This window comes from Mirounga leonina, unplaced genomic scaffold (assembly GCF_011800145.1).
Source record: "Mirounga leonina isolate KUSES-001 unplaced genomic scaffold, KU_Mleo_1.0 Mir_151, whole genome shotgun sequence".
Lineage (NCBI taxonomy): Eukaryota > Metazoa > Chordata > Mammalia > Carnivora > Phocidae > Mirounga > Mirounga leonina.
The window spans coordinates 60,161,957-60,183,005 of NW_023270377.1; the positions used below are offsets into that span (position 1 = coordinate 60,161,957).

At 41.8% G+C, this 21,049-nt stretch overlaps 1 protein-coding gene across 1 annotated transcript in view; it reads right to left on the minus strand.

The window, feature by feature from the left end:
- Positions 1 to 9,543, minus strand: part of ERICH2 (glutamate rich 2) — a 37,040-nt gene extending 27,497 nt beyond the window's left edge. The window contains exons 1-3 of the mRNA XM_035008357.1: positions 9,530 to 9,543; positions 6,233 to 6,302; positions 4,950 to 5,063 (exon numbers count right to left, since the gene is read on the minus strand). Coding sequence (XP_034864248.1) covers positions 4,950 to 5,063; positions 6,233 to 6,302; positions 9,530 to 9,543 — 198 coding nt within the window. The remainder of the gene's footprint in view (positions 1 to 4,949; positions 5,064 to 6,232; positions 6,303 to 9,529) is intronic.
- Positions 9,544 to 21,049: the final 11,506 nt, after the last annotated feature.

Below are 21,049 nucleotides of genomic sequence, written 5' to 3' on the forward strand. Positions count from 1 at the left end.
AGCCGGATGCGGGACTCGATCCAGGGACTCCAGGATCATGACCTGAGCCGAAGGCAGTCGCTTAACCAACTGAGCCACCCAGGCGCCCTCTTCTGATGTATTTCAACAGTCCCAGTGGTAATGGGAAAAACACAGTTATGATAGTTCCTGACTTCCATGTCTACTTCATGTCCCAATATTCAATGTCTATTTACAACAAATATTTGATGAGCACCTACCATGTACCTTAGCACAGATATGTTTGTGATAAGCTCTGGGGATATAAGAGAAGCTCAGAATTTTATAGGGGAAACAAGTATCAACTTCCCATATACAGGACAGACCAAGCTTCAAAGTACTGTACTAAATGCTTCCCTCTAATATAATTTTCCATACTGCCCAAACAGGGTCAATCAAATCCCTTCTTTTGAGCTCATGGACTAGGGATACCCAAGGGGAGTCAACAGGCAGTGAAGACAGAATTGGAAAGACAAAGGAAGAGAGAATCTAGTCAACAGAGCTGACACTGAACAACTTTCCAGTTCCAGAATCCAGTTCTGAGGACTGTCCTCCACATTTGCTATATTTCTCCAGGTATGATTTCTATAAGTATCCCTAGAATATGATATTATTCTGCCTGCTATAGGAAGAGTCAGGCTTCACGATGAAGGTGACATTTATTTAGCCAAGTAGACAGTCAACAGAAGGGGAAGAACAGCAATGTCTTAGAAAATGGCAATAGATGGAGTTGGATATGTATGTGGCAGCAAACTTGAAAAGTCATTAATTACCATGTGCAAAGGATGTGGGGTTTTAACCAGTAGTCAATGGAAAGCAAACCAAGGCTCTGAAAACAATCATATGATTAGATCTATCTTAGAAAAGAAATGCTATGGAGGGTAAACCTGAGAGAATGGGAGGTGGGGAAACCAGTTACAAGGCCATTGTAACAGTCCAGAGCAGGGGCTGGAAAATGAAAGCCCATGAGCCAAATATGACTCGCTGCCTACTTTTTTTTTTTTTTTAAGATTTTATTTATTTATTTGACAAAGAGAGCACAAGCAGGGGGAGTGTCAGGCAGAGGGACAGGGAGAAGCAGGCCCCCCGCTGAGCAGGGAGCCAGAGGTGGGGCTCCATTCCAGGATCCTGGGATCATGACCTGAGGCCGAAGGCAGATGCTTAACCGACTGAGCCATCCCGGCGGCCCTTGTTGCCTACTTTTATAAATGAAATTTTATTGGAACACAGACATGCTTGTTTGTTTGTACATTGTCAATGGCAGCTTTCAGGCTACAACGGCAGAGTTAAATGGTTACAACAAAGACTGTATGACCTACAAAGCCTCAAATACATATTATCTGGCCCTTTACAGAAAAAAATTGCCAAACCCTAGTCCAGGGAAAAAAGATGATGTACAAAGCCAAGAAGGTACACTTGGAACCAAAAGAGAGGTAAAACTGAAGATCATTAGACATAGAAGTGAGGGCGAAGAAAAGAAGTTGATGGTTCTAGTGTGGATGACTAGGATGAGGGTACCAGGGGAGGAACATTCTTGGGGGGTGGACAATGAGTTTGTTTGGGGGAAATTCTGAGTTGGAGATGTCTGTAGGTCATCTGAAATTAAGTGGTGCTCAATTCTATCAAAGAGAGTTAGAACTCAAGAGAAAAGATCACGTGTGGGATGGCTGTAATGGATGGATGGATGGATGGATGGATGGATGGATGGATGGATGGCATGGCCCATGTAGAATAAGAGACAAGGCCCAGGAGAGAATCCTGGGAAATACCAACATTAAGAAGCAGGTGGAGTAAAAGAATCAGTCCAGGAAACACCCATAAGCAATATGTAGACAGATAACTACAGGGTGGTGGAATGATTATATCACCAGCATAGAAGTTTCTGGAGAGCACAGACTTGTTCTTATTCATGAGTGTGGGTCTCATACCATTTTAAAGGCACTCAGATATTGACTGAATGAATAAAACCACTGGAATGATATAAGTAACTTAATTGGCTTAAAATACTCTTAAAATTAAAAAGAAAGGCCCATAGAATTGGGAGGGATGATTCTGAGAAAAGACTTGGGGACAAGCAGATATAAATTTATTTTTATTAAGAAAAATATACTGAATGACTAATATAGAAAGATGGGTAGTATTAATCAGAAGATAAATGTATCTCATTAAATATATAAACTGTATATGACAAAGTGATTTATAAAGGCATAATTATGTGATTATATGTGTTTGAAAATATTCTGTTTATTTTGTAAATTAAGATGTACTTTGGAGGTCAGGGTAGGGGTCATTATGGGCTCATTTTTTTTTTTTAAGATTTTATTTATTTATTTGAGAGAGAGCAAGAGAGAAAACACAAGCGGCGGGGGGGGGGGGGGGGGGGGGGTGGTGGGGAGAGGGGGGGGGGGGGGGGGAGAAAGGGAGAAGCAGACTCTCCTCTGAGCAGGGAGCCCAAAGTGAGGCTCAATCAAGGACCCTGGGCTCGTGACCTAGGCCGAAGGCAGATGTTTAACCAACTGAGCCACCCAGGTGCCCCAATTATGGGCTCATTTCTAAAAGAAAGGGCTTAGTTCTTGACTTCTTAGCTATATTAGTCTGGACTCTTGGTTTTAAGTTACAGAAACCATATTCAAGTTAGCTTAGGCAAAAGAAGAAAGGGTTGGCTCAAAGAATCAAGGTTAAATAGCCAAGTTGTGTTAAGTCAGAATAGTGGATATAGCTGTGTTCAAGGAGGGGCATGGGATTTCCCTTGTTCATCTCAGCTTCTCCCTCCAGGTGGGCCTCATTCTTCTCTCATTCCAGACAGATCTTATACACATGGTACAAAACATGAGTTTTGTGTGATATAGTTGTAGCCTTTTGGAAAAATTGACTCAACAAAAACCCCAGTCAAAGGCCCAATTAGTTCAGCTAGGGTTTTTTTTGGCTACAAAGAACAGAAAAACTCAAGTACCACATAAACTGGTGCTCAATAAATATTTGTTAAATAGAAAGAAAGCAAGAAAAATAAAGTATTAAACTGGATCTTTGCTATCCAATATGGTAGCCACTAGACATATGTGTCTGTTAAACACCTGATATCTGATTGGTTCAATTTAAGATATGCACACCAGATTATAAGGACTTAGTACTAAAAAAAGAGCGTAACACATCTCATCCCCTTACTTCTCCAGGTAAATGTTCACTAACCAGCAGCCAATAGAGCCAAATAGGTTTTATTTGGATTCTATAGGTTTCGAAAAACTTTCATAAAATGAGTTACCAGCATTCAAAATTCAGATTTCACAAAATTCTCATTTTAGGTTTCTCTTGTAATACTGGAAGATATATACATGTTCCTCCATCCCATTTGTGCAATTTATCCTTTTGTACTATTTGTTTTTATAAGCCACCTAGAATTCTACTAGGCAAAGAATGAATTAAGAAATAGATAGCTACATGCTCAGGCCCTGCAACTGATGAGGAGACAGAGCTGATTAAGCACCATCCTCCAACGTCGGGGAGCCTAGTGTGGACACAAAAGGATTCAGGGGCAATCCTCATTGCATAGTCTCAAATGTGTATAAAAATGGTTTCAATGATCATCTATCATTTACATTCATATTTAAAAGTGACAACATATAAATTTTATGTATTTCCTTTACAGTACAATGTAGAGCTAGGAGCCCAGACTCCAGAGTCAGATTGTCTATGTTCATATCTCAGCAAATTGTTGTGAACTCAGCCAGTTCTTTAACCTCTCTATGATTCACTTTCCTTAACTGTAAAATGAGGACAAAAATACTACCTACCTCATAGAGTTACTGGGAAGATTAATATAAATAGCTATAACAAATAATAACACCTATCTCCTACTACAATTATAATTACTACAACTCCTTCTCCTATTACATTATTACCTACCACCTAGCAAGGACGGTGCTGAAGGTGAACTCTAAGAGAGCCAGTTCTAAGTGCACACTTGAGACTGGACAGAGCAAATAAGGGGGAGAAAACACTGAGCATTTAGCTCAAACGGTGGCGGTGAGGGGTAGGGATAGGTCGCTCTGGAATTCTAGAGTAGTGCAGTGGAATCCCTACAAAGGTGTGGGAATGCACCTCTGGAAAAATCTTAACTTTGTTTTCCTGAGATTGACTGATTAAATAAATAAATAAATGTGGATTTGGGGGTCATTCCATTTGGTTTTTAGGAGAATGAAACAAATCAAAAGACATTTTCAGTGTCTTTTTCAGGTTTATTTTTTAAAAGCCACTCCCAGGGGTCTCTTGGGGTAAGAACAAATTGGCCCAACTCACCTATGCCCTCTGGGAAGTCAAACGATAAATTTGTAATTATGCCCTGTGTTAACTTAAGTGCCACAGCGGCGCCGAGCAGAGTAGTAGTAGCAATCAAAGGCCACACATCTTGATTTTGGAAATCTCAAGTCAGTTTTGTCACCTCACAGAAGGCTGAAGACCGGACCTTAGAAGTGAACCACTGTTAGCCCCTCATTTTACACAAGATGAAAACACGGCCCGGGGAGATCCAATGATTTGTCCAAATTCCACAAGAATTTTTTGGGGGCCGAGCAAGTTATGTCTAGCAAGTAATGGCATCCTAAGTACAATCAGTGAATGCTGGCTCCTACTGGTCATTAAGCTGCTTCCCCAAAAAAGTAAGAAAAAAAAACAAATAAGAGAAAAAATGTTTTTTAAAAAAGGAGGGGAGTGGGGGTCAAGCATGGAGCGAAGTAGCTGGAAGCTCTGAGATGCAACAAGGCTATGTTCACTGTTTTGGGGGATGGGGAGCAGTTTGCGCATGCGAATCGGCAGGTCAGAGAATGGTGGTCAGAACTGCCTAGTTATCACTCACACCCATGTAGACACAAATACTATATCCTTTCCTGAGTGCCTGACTACAGCCAAAGGAGGAAGCCAAGTCCGAGGTGCCCCAGCAGCCGCGCGGAGCCTACCTTCTCGCGCGCCGCCTCGGCAGCCGTGAAGCTCCGGAGCCGGGACCCGGAGGGGGCAGAGAAGTTTGCGTGTTCAGGCGCGGGGCCCGGGGGAGTCGGCGGCCGGGGCTGGGTCTGTCCGCACGCGAGGGTGGGGAGGGGGCGACCCGCAGTCGCCGCAGCGCCTCTTACCGGCTCGTGGTCCTCTCACACCGCCGGTCCGCAGGGCAGACACCGCAGGCCAGCCCCGCTCGCGGTTCGCGCGGAGTTCGGAGCGAGGAACCGGAGACACAGCGTCGCCATGGAGATGAGACCGCGGGCCGCTGGAGCCCGGGCAGCAGTGGAGGGCAGAGGCGGAAGGAACGCTCGGGCGGGGGCGGGGCAAGCTGGGAGAGCGGCTGAGGGGCGGGGAGGAGGCGGGACGCGCCCAGGTAGCGCTGGAGGGCGCGAGACGCGAGAGGCCGGACGAGACGAGCCTCCCGCCGGCCTGCGAGGCAAGCCTGGGGAGGCGGTGCAAGGCGAGGACGGGGCTGAGGGGGCGGGGCGGGGCGAGCCTGGGGCGGGGCTGAGGGGCAGGGCGGGGGCGGGACGGGGGCGGGACGGGGGCGGAGCAAGCTCGGGGAATCACGAAGGGGACGGGGCGAGAAACCCGGGTTCGGGAGAGCGCAGCTGCTCCGCCGCGCCGCGCTTTGGGTGTATAAAATCTCGGACACACGTCCGCACTTGCACCCGTTACTTTGAGAAATGAAGAAAGGAGGGGAATTGGAATGTCGTTGTCCATACCTGATCCTTTTCTTGGCAGGGAGAGGGAGAAGGGCGGGGTGGCCTCGTTCCTGTTTTAAAATTGTGAAGTAAAAGAAGTCTTGAGTTTGGAGAGAGGTTTATCCCTAGATGTGGATGAACAAACGTCGCCTGCAGGACTTGGTCCCTAACTTGAGGTCGCTCCAAGAAAATTATGAATTTCCTGGGAGTCTTGGACCCTCCTCTTCCCCCAGCGGGGGGGAAGGTCTTAGGATGTGAAATTGACCTCGGCCAATGGGAGGTTTTACGGCCTAAATAACTGTTTGGGTCACAAAAGGGGGTGGGGAGCACTTCTATTAGAAAATTCTAATAGTCCCTCACGCTTGGCTTCTAGGAAGGAATTGGTTGCTTTTCATCACTTGGGAAGTCTCTAGGATCGATTTGTTGCTAGGCAACGGGTTTTGAAGGATGCCCGTTTGTTGGAATCAAATCCGGATTCGAATTTCACTGAGTAGCCACATGATATGAGGTATAATCGCTATTTAACCTCTGGGGTTAGGTACCTTTTGGGAATATGTACTTTGGTAGATGACTGTGTAGATGACTGTGTAGACTGTGTAGATTTGGTAGATGCTTCAAATAACAAAGTATATAAAGCTCTGACATGTAGAAGATGCTTTAAAAATGGTAAATTTTATCATCATCCTCATCAAATTTGAACGCTTGGACCATTTCAGGAACCAAGGGTATATAGAGATTTAGTTGTCTTTAAATTGTCTTAATCATCTGTCCATGTTCACTCAATCTCCTGAGACTCCTGGATGGAGGGAGGAAGCCAAAGGAAGAAAGCCAGAATGGAAGTTTTTTTTTTTTTAAGGTTTTTTTTTTTTTTAAAGATTTTATTTATTTATTTGAGAGAGAGAATGAGATAGAGAGAGCATGAGAGGGGGGAAGGTCAGAGGGAGAAGCAGACTCTGTGCCGAGCAGGGAGCCCGATGCGGGACTCGATCCAGGGACTCCAGGATCATGACCTGAGCCGAAGGCAGTGACTTAACCAACTGAGCCACCCAGGCGCCCCAGAATGGAAGTTTTTTAAAGAACTCAATGAGTTATTGACAGATACATACCCAGTTTGATAAGGACATAGAAAACCACTATCTCTGCTATTATAGGAGCACCATTACATCGCTGATGTATTAAGTTTGAAGACTTTTTGTTCAATCAAGACAAAGGGAAAGTCATTATATTTTTCTATCAATAGGCTTAAAACATTAGTTTGATGAATTTGCTTAGTATTGATAAATGAGTAATGTCTGACTGGCTATTCCCATTATCCTACACCACAGAGATGTAAAGAAACCCCATATTTAACTGATTAAACTTCCTCTTCCTACCCCTCTTCCCCCAACAGAAGAGCTCAAGTCCATTTGTAGAATGCAGTGTTTTCAATGTTTATTTATTTTTTCTGAAAGAAGGGTCAAAAATGGTTTAATGACCTTGGAGAATAAAAATATTGTCTCTGCGTGGAGAAGGGGTTAGACAGATCTGGCTTCCACCTTGGGCCTCAGGGTCTTCAAATGCTAAGTGGGGATAATAACACTACTTGCCCTGGTAGCTTAGAATATGAAATGAGCGAAAATAAGCCTCTGATAGAGCATGGCACATGACAATTGATCAATAACACTTCGCTATTATGACTTATACTATAATATTATGTATATGAATAAAAGTGCCTATATCCAGGATTAAAGATCATTTAGGTAAAATGCCTAGTTGAACCCATGCTGGTTATTTTATTTCTCTCTGATGAAAAAATATCACATTTCATATTTGCATAACTTTAGAAATAATTCACCTCCCTCTATAACCTTTGTGCAGAAGTTATCACTGGTGAAATACTCAAAAGTAGAGCATAGTTTAGTTCTGGCTCCTGCATTCAGGCCCAAAGTATCTATGTAGTGAGGATTTGTTCTGACAAAGTGAAGGGACAAAGTCAAACACCCATCCAAATACTGAATCACCCCATAACAACTATCTCTTATTACACTCCAGGTTTTTTAATGGATAAGTTTTTATTACAGATCCGAATGTTATCAGAACATCATAAAAAATGTTCAACATTTGGTGTTTTTCTGATTACAAAAGTAATACATGTTCATGATAGAAAATTTGCAACATAGAAGCACAAAGAAAAAAAACCCACGTCAGTCAGTAATTTCTTTTTTTCCTTCTAGCCTTTTCATGTGCATATATTTATAAAGTTTGTATTAGTGCACATATTGTTAGCATCTCTCTTTGCTTGACATTCTCTCCAATGTCTTAACATTTCCCTGAAGCCTTTAAAAAGTCTTCAAAACATTTTTAATGGCCATGTGATGTTATATAATACGTATAAGCCACAATTTATTCATAATTTAATCAGTCCCCAATGTGGAAATTTCCAACTTTTCTCCAGTAATTCTTTAAGAACATTTATTGAGTGTTTGCTATATATTAGGCACAGTGCTAGACATAGAACTAAAGTAGAGGACAGTAACTATAAAAATAAGGTTTTGATTAACATCTTTGTAAATAAATCTTTGATAGCATCTTTCATTCTTGGACTAAATTCCTAGGACGATGAAAACAGAACTTCAAAAAGCATTTTCCCAGCTTCAAAGGCAGACTTAAGAAATAAAACTCTGAACTGTAAAATATTAACTTTTTTGGAAAATTACCAAAAACAGAATTAATATTTATTTTGTGCCAAGTGTGAACTTACTCAGAAGATGCTTTCTCATTAGTGACTGTGAAACATCAAGGGTATTTGAAGTGTATTGACTTTGGCTTCTACCTCTAATTCTTTCCAGGATTTGCAGGTTTTCACAATAGTGTGAGATTGTTTGAAGTATATGCAAATTGCCCTACTTCCTCCTTTCACAGTTAAAATGTTAACTATTTTATTTCCAGCTTTCCTCTTGTAAACATAAGGCTTTTTTACATCTGTTTCATTTACTTTCCCGTGTGAAACATTTTGTATCTTCACACTTTTTAAGCTGAAAGCAGATTTCTTTCTTCTAAACCCAAGTTATAGGATATACTATATTGTATATAAGACACAGGATTTAACATATCCTGTAGTTAATTTTGGTCAAGAAGCATCATGTAAATTAAAAAAAAAAAAGAAGCATCATGTAAATTAGCCAATGTATTTAGGGAATTTCATAATAGAGATTAAAAGCAGTAACAACTCCCCAGCACACACACACACACACACACACACAAACCTCTTACTAATCTTTGACAATTAAATGTTCATATATAAGGTTGAACCATATGAAATAGCCATTTGTGGATTAAACACAGTCAAATAATGACAACTTTATATGGTTCCATCTATGTAAATATTTCATTAACTAGTTTATAATTTTCCAACTCTCTCCAAATATTGAACTTGCTGATTATCATACTGAGGATATCCTTTATCATTGCACAAGTATTGTGTTTATTCAACTTCCACAAATATTGGAATCTAGTCAGGAGAGTGCCATAAAATGTTTGTCTATTATTGCAGAGACAGTAGAGGGAGCCTGGAGCCAAAACATTATTTTAGGCCTCATGTTAATGATGATTGTCTTCCAATTCTTGATGTGTGGATGAATTTAAATACTAGTATATATGTGAAATAGCAATCTTAAAAAAAAAAAAGTTGTACTTAACTAGTTGTACTTAAGTAATCACTTTAAAAGATGGGCAGGATAAGGTTGGCTGCCAGTTCAAGCTAGCCCCATCAGGGTTCATACTGGGACCACCCTGAATCCCATTGTTTTCTGCTCTTCTCTGCGTGATGCTGGAGCCTGCACACTGCCACGCTCACATACCTGTGCTCCACCATTTTCCCCTTTCAGTCCATAATTAGATCACCCATTTCTGGGAGGATTATATCATGATTATTTCATTGGAACCTCAAAATATGTTACCATCTCCAGCTGTATGTCTTAATTTAAAGTAATTGTAGTTTAGTTGATCGCTTCCTCCAGACACGTAAGGAGGCACTTTGATCCTGTCCTCAATCATATCCTTCTAGAAAAGTTTCTAACAAATTACCAATCCTTTCACAGAGCAGGAAATTTCATTAACATTAATTAAAGATATTTTCTCTTGCTGACCTCTCCTCAACCACTTTTATCCTCTGTCCAATCTTTTTTTTTTTTTTTTAAGATTTTTAAAATTTATTTGAGAGAGAGAGAACATGAAGGGAGGATGTGTAGGGGGGAGTAGAGGGAGAGGGACAAGTAGATGCTGCTCTGAGCGCAGAGCTTGATGTGGGGCCTGATCTCGGGACCCTGAGAACATGACCTGAGCCAAAATCAAGAGTCAGATGCTCAGCCGACTGAGCCACCCAGGTGGCCCTTCTCTGTCCGATCTTTTGTTAATTCCCTTCACCATGGTGTTATAAAGGGGTCCCCAAGGTAATTGGTGGTGTCACCACTATTCTTCACTATAGAAAGTCTAGGGATGGCTCTAAGTCCCTGAGGTAATGTGAATCCCTAAATATAGAAATAAGATGGAGAAGAACTTCTGTATTCGAAAACCGAACAGGAATCCACAGAACATAGGTAGAATCAGTTTGCTATGGCTGGGTTTCCTAAACTGGTGTTAAGGGGAAATTCTTCTGCCATGCTAATAACATACAAAATAAAAAGCATTTACCTGGGGGCAATTAATTTGTTAAACCGTTAAACAGGTTTTTTGTTTGTTTGTTTTACTTAACGTAGGATGTCTCGGGGCTTTAATATGCTAATGTACTTTGTCAGTCTCTCAGAGGGAGATTTTAAATGTACAGCCTTTCTCAAATTTACTTGACTAGGGAATTTCACTTCTTAGCATCATTTGGGAACTCTTGGAACACCAGATACTTCCTCTGTGATTTGAAGATAGCTCCAAGTGAGAAAAATCCCGTCCCTCCCCAACTTTTTTTTCTAAGTAAACTCTTTGCCAAACATGAGGCTTGAACTCACAACCCTGAGATCAAGTCACATGCTCTACCAACTGAGCCAGCCAGGCACCCCTTATCCCTCTGGAATTTAATCAGGAATCAGCTAACCTAAAAATTGTAATGGTAAAAGCAAACAAATCTGTGAATTTTAACCAATATATATTGAAATGAAGACTGACATTGTAAAACCTAAATACAAATACGATTTTTCATGAAAGCTAGAAAAGTAAATGTTGGAAAAAAATCCCTTTAGAGTATAACCTTCCTTTTTTTTTTTTAAATTACATTTTCCCCCCTCAGTTAATAAACAAGCTTAAGTCAAATAGCCTAAAACAAAATGAGTCAAAACCCAAAACACTTGGCACTTAAAAGTATCCTCTTTCTCTCTCTGCTTGGATTCTCTTTGCACATCAGTCTTTGCTCAGCACGCTGCCATGGAACCTGCCCTGGCAAATGGTGTCAGATTCAATGGGGGTGCTTTCCTGGTGCTTGTCTTACTAGAGCTCTCTGCTCTAGTTGACATAGTTACTTCTCACCCGTTTTTGAAATACTATTATTCTAGCTTTCACACACCTCTTTCTCCCAGTTCTCCTAAATTCATGGGCCACTTTGTGGTGTTTTCTGCCTGTGCCTGCCCTCTACAGTTTTAATGTGCCTCCAAGATCCCCTCCCCAAGCCAGGCTGCACGGGCTCTCTGAGGATCTCATCCATACTCTCACCTATATGCTGACTAACCAAAAACCTCCCACTGAGCTCCAAGCTCATATAATCTAACTACATACTTAGACATCCCTCAGACTTAGGCACCTGTCTAAAACTGAAATTATCAATTTTCCCTCTGCCCCGAATGTCACTGAGTTTTCATGACTTTCATGTCATTAAATCCAAGAGGCGTTTTCCATCTCATCTTATTTGACCTTCCAGCCGTATCTGACACTGTTGGCATTCCCTCATTCATGAAACACTCCTTGGTCTCTGTGGGTCTATTGCCTATTGCTGTGGCACTATACGTTTCTGATTTTTCTTCCCATCTCTTTGGCTACCACTTTTGGGGGGGCATCTTTTGTTTCTTTGCCCATTATTTAAATATTGGAGTTTCTCAAGACTCCTTCCTGGGCTCCTGCATGGGTGGTCTATTGCTGCACAGCAAACCATCTCAAAACTTACTGGCTTAAAAGTAGAATCTATTTTTTTAAAAAACAAAACAAAGCAGCAAATATTTTATTTGCTTATGATTCTGTGGGTCAGCAAGTTGGTGTTGGTTTGGGTAAGTGATCATGACCTTCCTGTCGTTCTCCTGCTCTTACCTATGGTCACTCATGCAGCTATGGTCATGATGGTGAGCTGAGGCCCGGATAATCTAAAATGACCTTACTCACATGTACGGTGGTTAGTGATGGCTGTTGGCTGGGCCTCCCTGTCATTGTCGGTTATCCTCAAGAAGGCTAGTCTGGGCTTCTTAACATGGTAGTCTCAAAGGCAAGAGCAGAAGCTGCAAGGCCTCTTGATACCTAGGCTCAGATCCCCACATTGTTTTCACTATTTTCTATTGGTCAAAGCAAATGGGAAACAAAATCACATTGTAAAGAATAATGCAAACCAGGATGAGAGGAGCATATGGCCATTTCTTACAGTACATACGACCCCTTTCCCTTCTTACTCTGTGTTCATTTCCTAATAGATCTCATCCATTCATTTGGCTTGTTGTCCTTCAATATACCATCAATAACTCCATAATATATGTCTCCTCCTCAGACCTCACCTCTAAACTCATATAGCATGTGCCTTCTTGACCTCTTCACTTGCATATGTCAATGATACTTCAAGCTCAATAGCTCTACTACAGAACCAGTCTTCTTCCAGAAATGCGCCCTCTCCCAGTGTTCCCTATCTTAGTGAGTATAGCCATTCTCAAGAAGCCTGGGCAAATTCCTCTTTTTTATTCCCCATTTCCATTCCATAATCCAGTCATGTCAGTTTTACATCCTGAACAACTCCACACCATGTCCTTTTTTTTCATTTCCACTTCTACCACTTTAGACCAAGTTACCAGCACCCTTTACTTGGATTACTACAAAGATTATCCTGAGGTTACTATATCCAGTTTTGTCTCTTCCACCAAACCCATTCTCTGAGAGCCAGAGCGATCTTTTAAAATGTAATTTGAGAACTTTTTGTTCAAAATGACAAACTATGTTCAGATTTATCACCTACCTCTTTCCCTCAATACCTTTACCAAGATAATATAAAAATAAAAAAGGTCTAGATCCACAACAAAGAGAATGGGGCTGGAGAGATGACCATTAGACAGACTGGTTGGTCCGAGACAGTATGTTGTGTCAGGAGATAAAATCTGTATAAAAATATATTACTGCAGAATCTAATAGTGCACTGTGATTACATTTCCTTTCTTTTCTTTCTCTCTCTCTCTCTCTCTTTTTTTTTTTTTTCCTGTTGGCCACTGTATCATATCTTTAGATTCTTAAACCTACTTGCTTGGTTAAATCCGCAACCTGGTTAAATCCAGTTCTCAGCCTTCTTCATGCCTGTATCAGTTCAGCAGACTGTGGCTAATGGAAAACACATGACTAGTTTCATTTTAAATTCATTACCATTAACCTCCAGGGGGTCCTCAGTGCTGCCCCACCATCAGGCCACATGTCCTTAGTCCATCTGCTCTCCCTCTCCTACACCAGTGGTCTTCAAACTGTGGTTGCTTTCCAAGAAGAAAAGACTTTAAAGGAATCACCTACCGGATCCTCAACATCTGTATGGACTCTTTCCTAAAATATTTCTGCTTCCCCTCTCACTTTACAAAAGAAGGGCATATCTCTCACCCATCTCAAAGCTCTGAGGTGGCCCCACAGTGTAAATATCTCCTGGGCCAAGCCAAAGGGCAGTTCCTTTTCACGATGGATCGAGACACCATCACCATTTTGGATTTCCTGTCTTTCTCTATTCTACATATATTTCAGTTAAGGTGGAACCAATATAGGGTATTTTGAAATGTTGAAACATTTTCAGCTGTGAAGCATTGTGGAGTGGGGAGGTGGGAGTGATTACAGTCTTTGTGGAAAGACCTGGCTTCCTCCACCGCCAGGCTACAGTCAGGAACACAGGGCGCTCTTGGGGGGAGTCCACAGAAGCTTGGTGAAAAACAATGAACGCTCAAAGTGGCTTTTTAAAAGTATTTAAACATTAGCAAATCTTTTTAGCTATTCTTAATATTCATCCTTAGGGCCAAGTCTTTAGCTAGAAGGAAAGAATTTTGAACAGCAAATCACAGTAAATTAATAACACGATTCTTTTCAGTGTGAATGGCAGGATTCCTGGGACTACTGAGTTTTAAAAGACACTCTAGATAAAAGCCACAGATAAAGCTTTCATGTGATTTCTTTCAGATTGGGTGTACATTATTAAATAACATATTTAGAACCCACTATATTAAGTCATATTATGAAATATTTCAGTTACAATTAATCCTCACCTTATAAATGTTAAATATTGTCTACCTCCTATTAAAAAAAAAATGGTTGCTAGCTTCAAATTAGTTTTTTTTTCCAGCTGGCTATGATTTAAATTTCATTAAATAAATAGGAAAATGTGATTATGATGTCTAAAACTAATGGAGTTCTTTCTAATTTTTATTTGAAAACTTATGCTCAAAAGCAGAAGGCTAGAGATCAGTATATGGTCATAAACATAAATGCTATAGTAAGTACATAAATAAACAATAACCAGACTAGTTAACAATGGCATTTAGAAGTAATTAATAGTAGGACTAATTAAACAAGTAATATGTATGAGAAAAGCAACAATATTTTTTTTAAAGATTTTATTTATTTATTTGAGAGAGAGAATGAGAGAGAGAGAGAGAGCACATGAGGGGGGGAGGGTCAGAGGGAGAAGCAGGCTCCTCGCTGAGCAGGGAGCCCGATGCGGGACTCGATCCAGGGACTCCAGGATCATGACCTGAGCCGAAGGCAGACACTTAACGATTGAACCACCCAGGTGCCCCTATTTTATCTCTTTTTATTTTTTATTTTTTTTTAAAGATTTTATTTATTTATTTGAGAGAGAGAGAATGAGCAGGGGTGGAAGGGTAGAGGGAGAGAGAGAGAGAGAAGCAGACTCCCCGCTGAGGAGGGAACCCGACATGGGACTTGATCCCAGGACGTTGGGATCATGACCTGAGCCGAAGGCAGACGCTTAACCGACTGAGCCACCCAGGTGCCCCTTTTTAAACTTTATATAGGATATTTAAATTTTATAGGCCATGTTGTTATGTATTCTTAAGATATGTAAACAAAAGATATTTTAAAAGAACATAAATACAGTAGGATTAAACAGGTATTTAATATTTAATATATTTATATATGTTTATTAAAAAATAACAATGACATGCTTTTTTTCTGTCTTATAGGTAGGTTATTTTTTTTTTTAAGATTTTATTTATTTATTTGAGACAGAGAGAATAACAGAGACAGAGAGCACATGAGAGGGGGGAGGGTCAGAGGGAGAAGTGGGCTCCCTGCGGGACTCGATCCAGGGACTCGATCCAGGGACTCCAGGATCATGACCTGAGCCGAAGGCAGTCGCTTAACCAACTGAGCCACCCAGGCGCCTAGGTAGGTTATTTTAAATCTTTGTTTCCTTTTCCAATAATATTTCTCTGAACTGCCTGCAGCCTTTAAGACATCGTTTTTTTTCTTTTATGTAGTGGTTAAACTGAATACGGTCAAATGTAAATTCATGTTGACTCTATTATCAAGTCTACATTATAGAAGTTTATAGACTGATTGGAATTTGCCAAGATTTACATTTGCACTCTCTGCTGAACAGGCAGATAGATGAGCAAAGTCTAGTTTTTATTTGAGCAAGATATCAACGATCTTTTGTTTTCTATTTTCTACAGTTTTATTAAAATCTTCAGAGAAACCAAGAAAATGATTTGAGACTCCACTTTTCAAATTAAAACACCTAAGAAGGGGTGACCATTTTTTTGTTGCTGTGATCCGATGCATTATTTAATATATTATAGAAAGTGCAATCACGGGTAAGATGCAACAGAATGCGCTCTCTATATAAGGGCACTGTAATAATGTCCCCCCCCCCCAAAAAAATCATGTCCAGCTGAAACCCGTGAATGTGACCTTATTTGAAAATAGGGTCTTTGCAGATGTAATCAAGTTAAGATGAAGTCATACTGGATTAGCATGCCCTAAATCTAATATGACAGGTGTCCTTTAAGGAGAGGGAAACTTGGACACAGGAGGAAAAGGGCCATGGGAAGATGAAGGCAGAACTGGACTGATGAAGCTATAAGTCAAGGCATGCCGAGGATTGCTAGAGCCACCAGGAACTGGTACACAGACCTGGAACAGATTCTTCCCTAGAACCGCAGAGGGAGCACGGCCCCGCTGACCCCTTGATTTCAGGCCTCTGGTCTCCAGAACTGTGAGGGACTAACATTTTTTTTTGTTTTTCAAGCCACCTGGTGTATGGTACTTCGTTACGGTGGCCCCAGCAACCTAAGAGACAAACGTATCTGTTCTCAGATTTCCCCACAGGACATTTTAGTTTCAGCCCATGAATCAGTAAGTGTGACTTTACTCAGCTCCTTGAGCCATAAAAGGAATGATAAAATAATGTGTGTTCATTCATGTGGTATTCCCACACCAACTCTGTGGTCACCATTTTCAACTGAGCATTGCTACCTTGGGGAGACAAATGTTTGATTAACTTAGGGCTTCCTTGTCTAATACCGGACTTGTGAGATTCACTCTCCGTCTGTGTTTTCACAGTCTCGTCTGCCGTGCCCATCCCACAATTATTTTCTGCATACTGTACCGCATGCTCTGTTTGGGCTATTTAGTCCCCTGCCCCAGCTGTATGTGTCTTTCCTTCTGTCATAAAACAACACATTTAGCCTCCTTTTTTCAGTGTTATCTGGATCATGCTTGTGATATTGCAGGTGTTCCCATTTTCATGATCTGAACTTTTAAAAAACAGTGTCACAATATTCACAGTGTTAAAAATTAATCTAGTGCTATCCCTGTAATAGGAGGCTGACTCCATTTTTTATTATTTATTTATTTATTTATTTTTAAAGATTTTATTTATTTATTTGACAGAGAGAGACACAGTGAGAGAGGGAACACAAGCAGGGGGAGTGGGAGAGGGAGAAGCAGGCTTCCCGCCGAGCAGGGAGCCCGATGCGGGGCTCGATCCCAGGACCCCAGGATCGTGACCTGAGCCGAAGGCAGACGCTTAACGACTGAGCCACCCAGGCGCCCCGACTCCATTTTTTATGATGGGCTACCAATGGCTTTAAGCCTCATGCCTTCCCTGTGCCCCCCTCCACCCTCCATCTGGGAAAGCTGCTATGAAAGCCTGTTCTCTCTTTTGGTGCTGGTGGGAGGTTGAAACCACACAACCCATACCCACACTGGAAACCCTCATCCCACGCCCACCCCCTCACCACAGAAACCCCAAGCCAGTCTGTCTCCTTTCCCCGCTCCCCCCACCCCCTGGGCCTACAGGAGATGGCTGCCTGCTCTCCCCCAGAGACTTCAATGATGTAAATAAATGAACTTTTCCATAGCCTCTTGGTGTGTGCATCAATCCAGCGTCTGAACCAAATTTCTGGGTGGGGAATCTATTCTGATTATCCAAGGTGGCCACAGTAATCTTAATACGAGGCACAACAGTTAATCCACAGGCCAAGTCAAACACGGACTGTTAATGACAGGATCACAATGCACTTGAGTTGTGGACTTAACTCGTATCACTTGAAAGGAGGTAACAACAGGTGATCCATTATTGTGAACTGAAAATCATGGTTGCCAACATCAGTGGTCAGGGGAAAAATTAGTGGTGGCGACTACTTGGGGCAGAGAGTTTATACAATATTCATTTGGCACTAAAAACAGTGCTGCCTTCAATCCCTATTTCTTTGGCCACTGTATGTATGGGTTTTGTACTCCCCCCACCCAAATTTGGCACCCATCACGGAAACTCACGATTTTGTGGGGTGCCCCAGGAACCAGGACTTTCAGTGCTAAAATGAGGATAGTTTCAATGAAAAACCTTAAATAAGAACTGTTCAGCTGAACCCTATCTGAATCCTGACCCACAGAGACCATGAGCCATGGCAATTAATTATTGTTGTTTTCAGCCACTAAGTTTGGGGGTGATTTGTTATGAGTAATAGATAACAAAACAGCAGCCCAAACCACCGGCAGCTGGGTCCCTCATCTTTTCCCTCGAGGCCTGCTCTTCTCACCATCTTCCTCGTCTCATTAGGGGACAACTCCCCTCTTCTGGTTGCTCGGCTCAAAAACCATACAGTCATTCTTAACTCCATTTTTTTCTCCCATATCCAACCATTCACCGATTATGTTGGTTCTACCTTCAACGTATATTCAGGTTCTGACCACTTCTCATCTTTTCCACTGCTACTACTGTATTTCGAGCCACCATCCTCTCTTGCTTAAATTATTTCAATGTCTCTTAACCGGTTTTCCTGCTTCCTCATTGTTTCCCTTCAGTCTCTTCTCAACACAATATCCAGAGTGATCCTGTCACAATGTATCTTAGATCCTGTCACTCTGCTGCTCAAAACCCTCTCAAGGTGTCCCATCTCCTACAGAAAAATCCAGCATTGTCACTGGCCCTAAACAATCTGTTCCCTATTTCTTCTCTTTATTCCCCTCTACATGTCCCCCATGATCAATCTGCTCTAGCCACATGAGCTTCCTTGCTGTCATTCCAACATGATAAGCACACTCCTACCTTAGGGTCTTGTACTTGCTGTTCCTTTTGCTTTAAATGCTATTCCCTATGCCCAGATGGCCATTTGTCTTTCTCCCTCACTTCTGTAAGGTTACTTTCTGAGTGCAGCTTTCCCTGCCCAGACTACTTAAAATTTCAGCCTTTTAGCCTGACTTCCTGTTCTCCTTCCTTGCTTTATTTTCTTCTTAGTTCTTACCCATTAACTATATACTTTACAGATTTATCTTGTTTGTTCTTTGTCTCTCCACTGAAGTGAGAGCTCCACAAGGGCAAGGATCTTTCTGTTTTGTTCACAGTTTTATCCCTACAGCCTAGAGAACAGTGCCTAGAATATAAGCAAACCCTCATTGAACATTTATTGTTCAACGGATAGTCATCATAGTATATGCACTGCACGTTGAGCTTCAGATTTAGACGCAGCACTTAGGAAAATAATGGAAGACAATTGTAGAGAGCAAAATGGAGTCTCTCATGGCAAGCAGGAGCCTGTTTCAAGCAATGACATAACCAGTTAAGGTATTGCAGCTAGGAGATACCGCCAGGACCAACGTCAGTTGACACCCCAGAGCTGCTAACGAGCAGAACCAGAGGAGGTCCACAGAAACCCCAAACTGATTAAATCCCTTTAAAAAGGGAAGGATTTTTTAAATTTAATGAACTAATTTATTTTTTAAAGATTTTATTTATTTATTTATTTATTTATTTATTTATTTATTTATTTATTTGAGAGAGAGTGAAAGCAAGAGAGATCACAGAGGGAGAGGGACAAGCAGACTCCCCTGTGAGCAGGGGGCCCAATGCGGGGCTTGATCCCAGGACCCTGGGATCATGACCTGAGCCGAAGGCAGATGCTTAACTGACTGAGCCACCCAGGAGCCCCTAAAAAGGGAAGGATTTTGGCAACAGACTGTCAGACTTTTCAGACACGACCCCTCTATGTCTGACCACTTAAAAAGGCAACTGCCCCGAAGGCTCTGCCTGATGGATCTCTGAACAGAGCCGAGATCCTCCACTGCTTGGACATCGGAAGCAGTGAGCGCGGAGAGCGACCTGGACCAGACCAAGGCCTTATCTCAACTGCTCTCCCACAGACTGACTTTGCGTTGGGTTCGTTCACTTTCTGCACCCTTCTGGTACCTTGTTTGTTGTGTGGCTTGTCTCCTGTCCTGCTTTGTGTGCTGCGTAAGAAGTCAAGTTTAATCGCATAGCAAATTGTCATTGAGTTTGGAATCCTGAACGTACTTTATAATTGTGATTTAACTTTGCTTTATGATCGAATAAAGCTGACGTTGTGGAAAGACGTAACGCGAGTGTGTGCCTTTGTAGTGTGCTCATGACAACAATCATGATAGAGAACAGGTTGTAAGTGCTGTGGAGTTTAAGCATGTGAATGTATGATGCAGAAGTTTGGAATGAAAGGGGTGGGAAGTGAAGGAAGGAAAGGGATACCAGGGTCTTCATCCTGCAAAATCCCAGAGACAAGAGATCCTATCTCTGGTGGTTGCAAAAAGAAGTAAAGTTATAAGCACAAAGCTGAAAGTTACAAGCCTAGCTCATAGAACTAAGAACAATGAGTTAACTACAGGAGCATGGGAGAAAGACATGAGTGCTAGGGTTAAGTCATAGCTGTAAATGAATAGATAAGATTGGCAATATCTGTCTTAGCTTAATTTTCCTAGAAAATAACCTGAGGCGAAGTTTAAGGGCTAATGCTTTATTAGGATGTGCCATCCCAGCTCTGCAAGACTTAAGGAAACAGGAAGAGAATCAGGAAAGTACTGGCAGCAAATTAGAGGTGTTGAATTACTGCGCTGGCCATTGCTTCATAAAGGGCCTCGAATAAATGTAGCTGGTTCCTCAGCAGGTGACCACTCAGTCACAAAGGACCTCTCTGGACAGAATGTATGGAAATATTGTGCCTGGAACAATCCATCAGAGGGAGAAGAGAAAGCATAACTGTAATCTCCCTTTGTTTTCTGTCTTCCATTGGTCAAAAGGTGCTGCCGGGAGAGTTAACCACCCCCACCCTCTTGCAGGTTGTATCACCAGACCCTTTTGGTCCCACTGGGGAAGCCAGATCTGGGCATGTGGCCTGATGGCCTCCTGCAGTAGAACCAGAAGCTCAGACTTAGTTGTCACCACTGGGCTGGCCTGGGCAAGGCAAGTTGCGAGACAGGGAGAAAGGTGAGCCTGAAGAAATCTAAACAAGCATACATGATATGTCCTGTACACTGTCCGAACTCCATAAATCAAGAAACAGAGATGTAAGCATATACATTCAAATATAGAGATAAGAAAACTGTCTGAAGAATAAAAGTGGAAGTTAAAGTGGTTGCTTCTGGGGGTGGGAAAGAGGTTGGAGAGCAAAAATATTACTTATTATTACTATTAGCTCTTCTTTAAAAAAATATTTTTAAATTTATTTATTTGAGAGAGAGCGAGAGGGTGAGAGCACAGAGGGAGAGTGAGAAGCAGACTCCCCGCTGAGCAGGGAGCCCGATGTGGGGCTCGATTCCAGAACCCTGCAATTATGACCTGAGCCGAAGGCAGACACTCAACCGACTGAGCCACCCAGCTGCTTGTACTATTAACTATTCTGTACAATTTT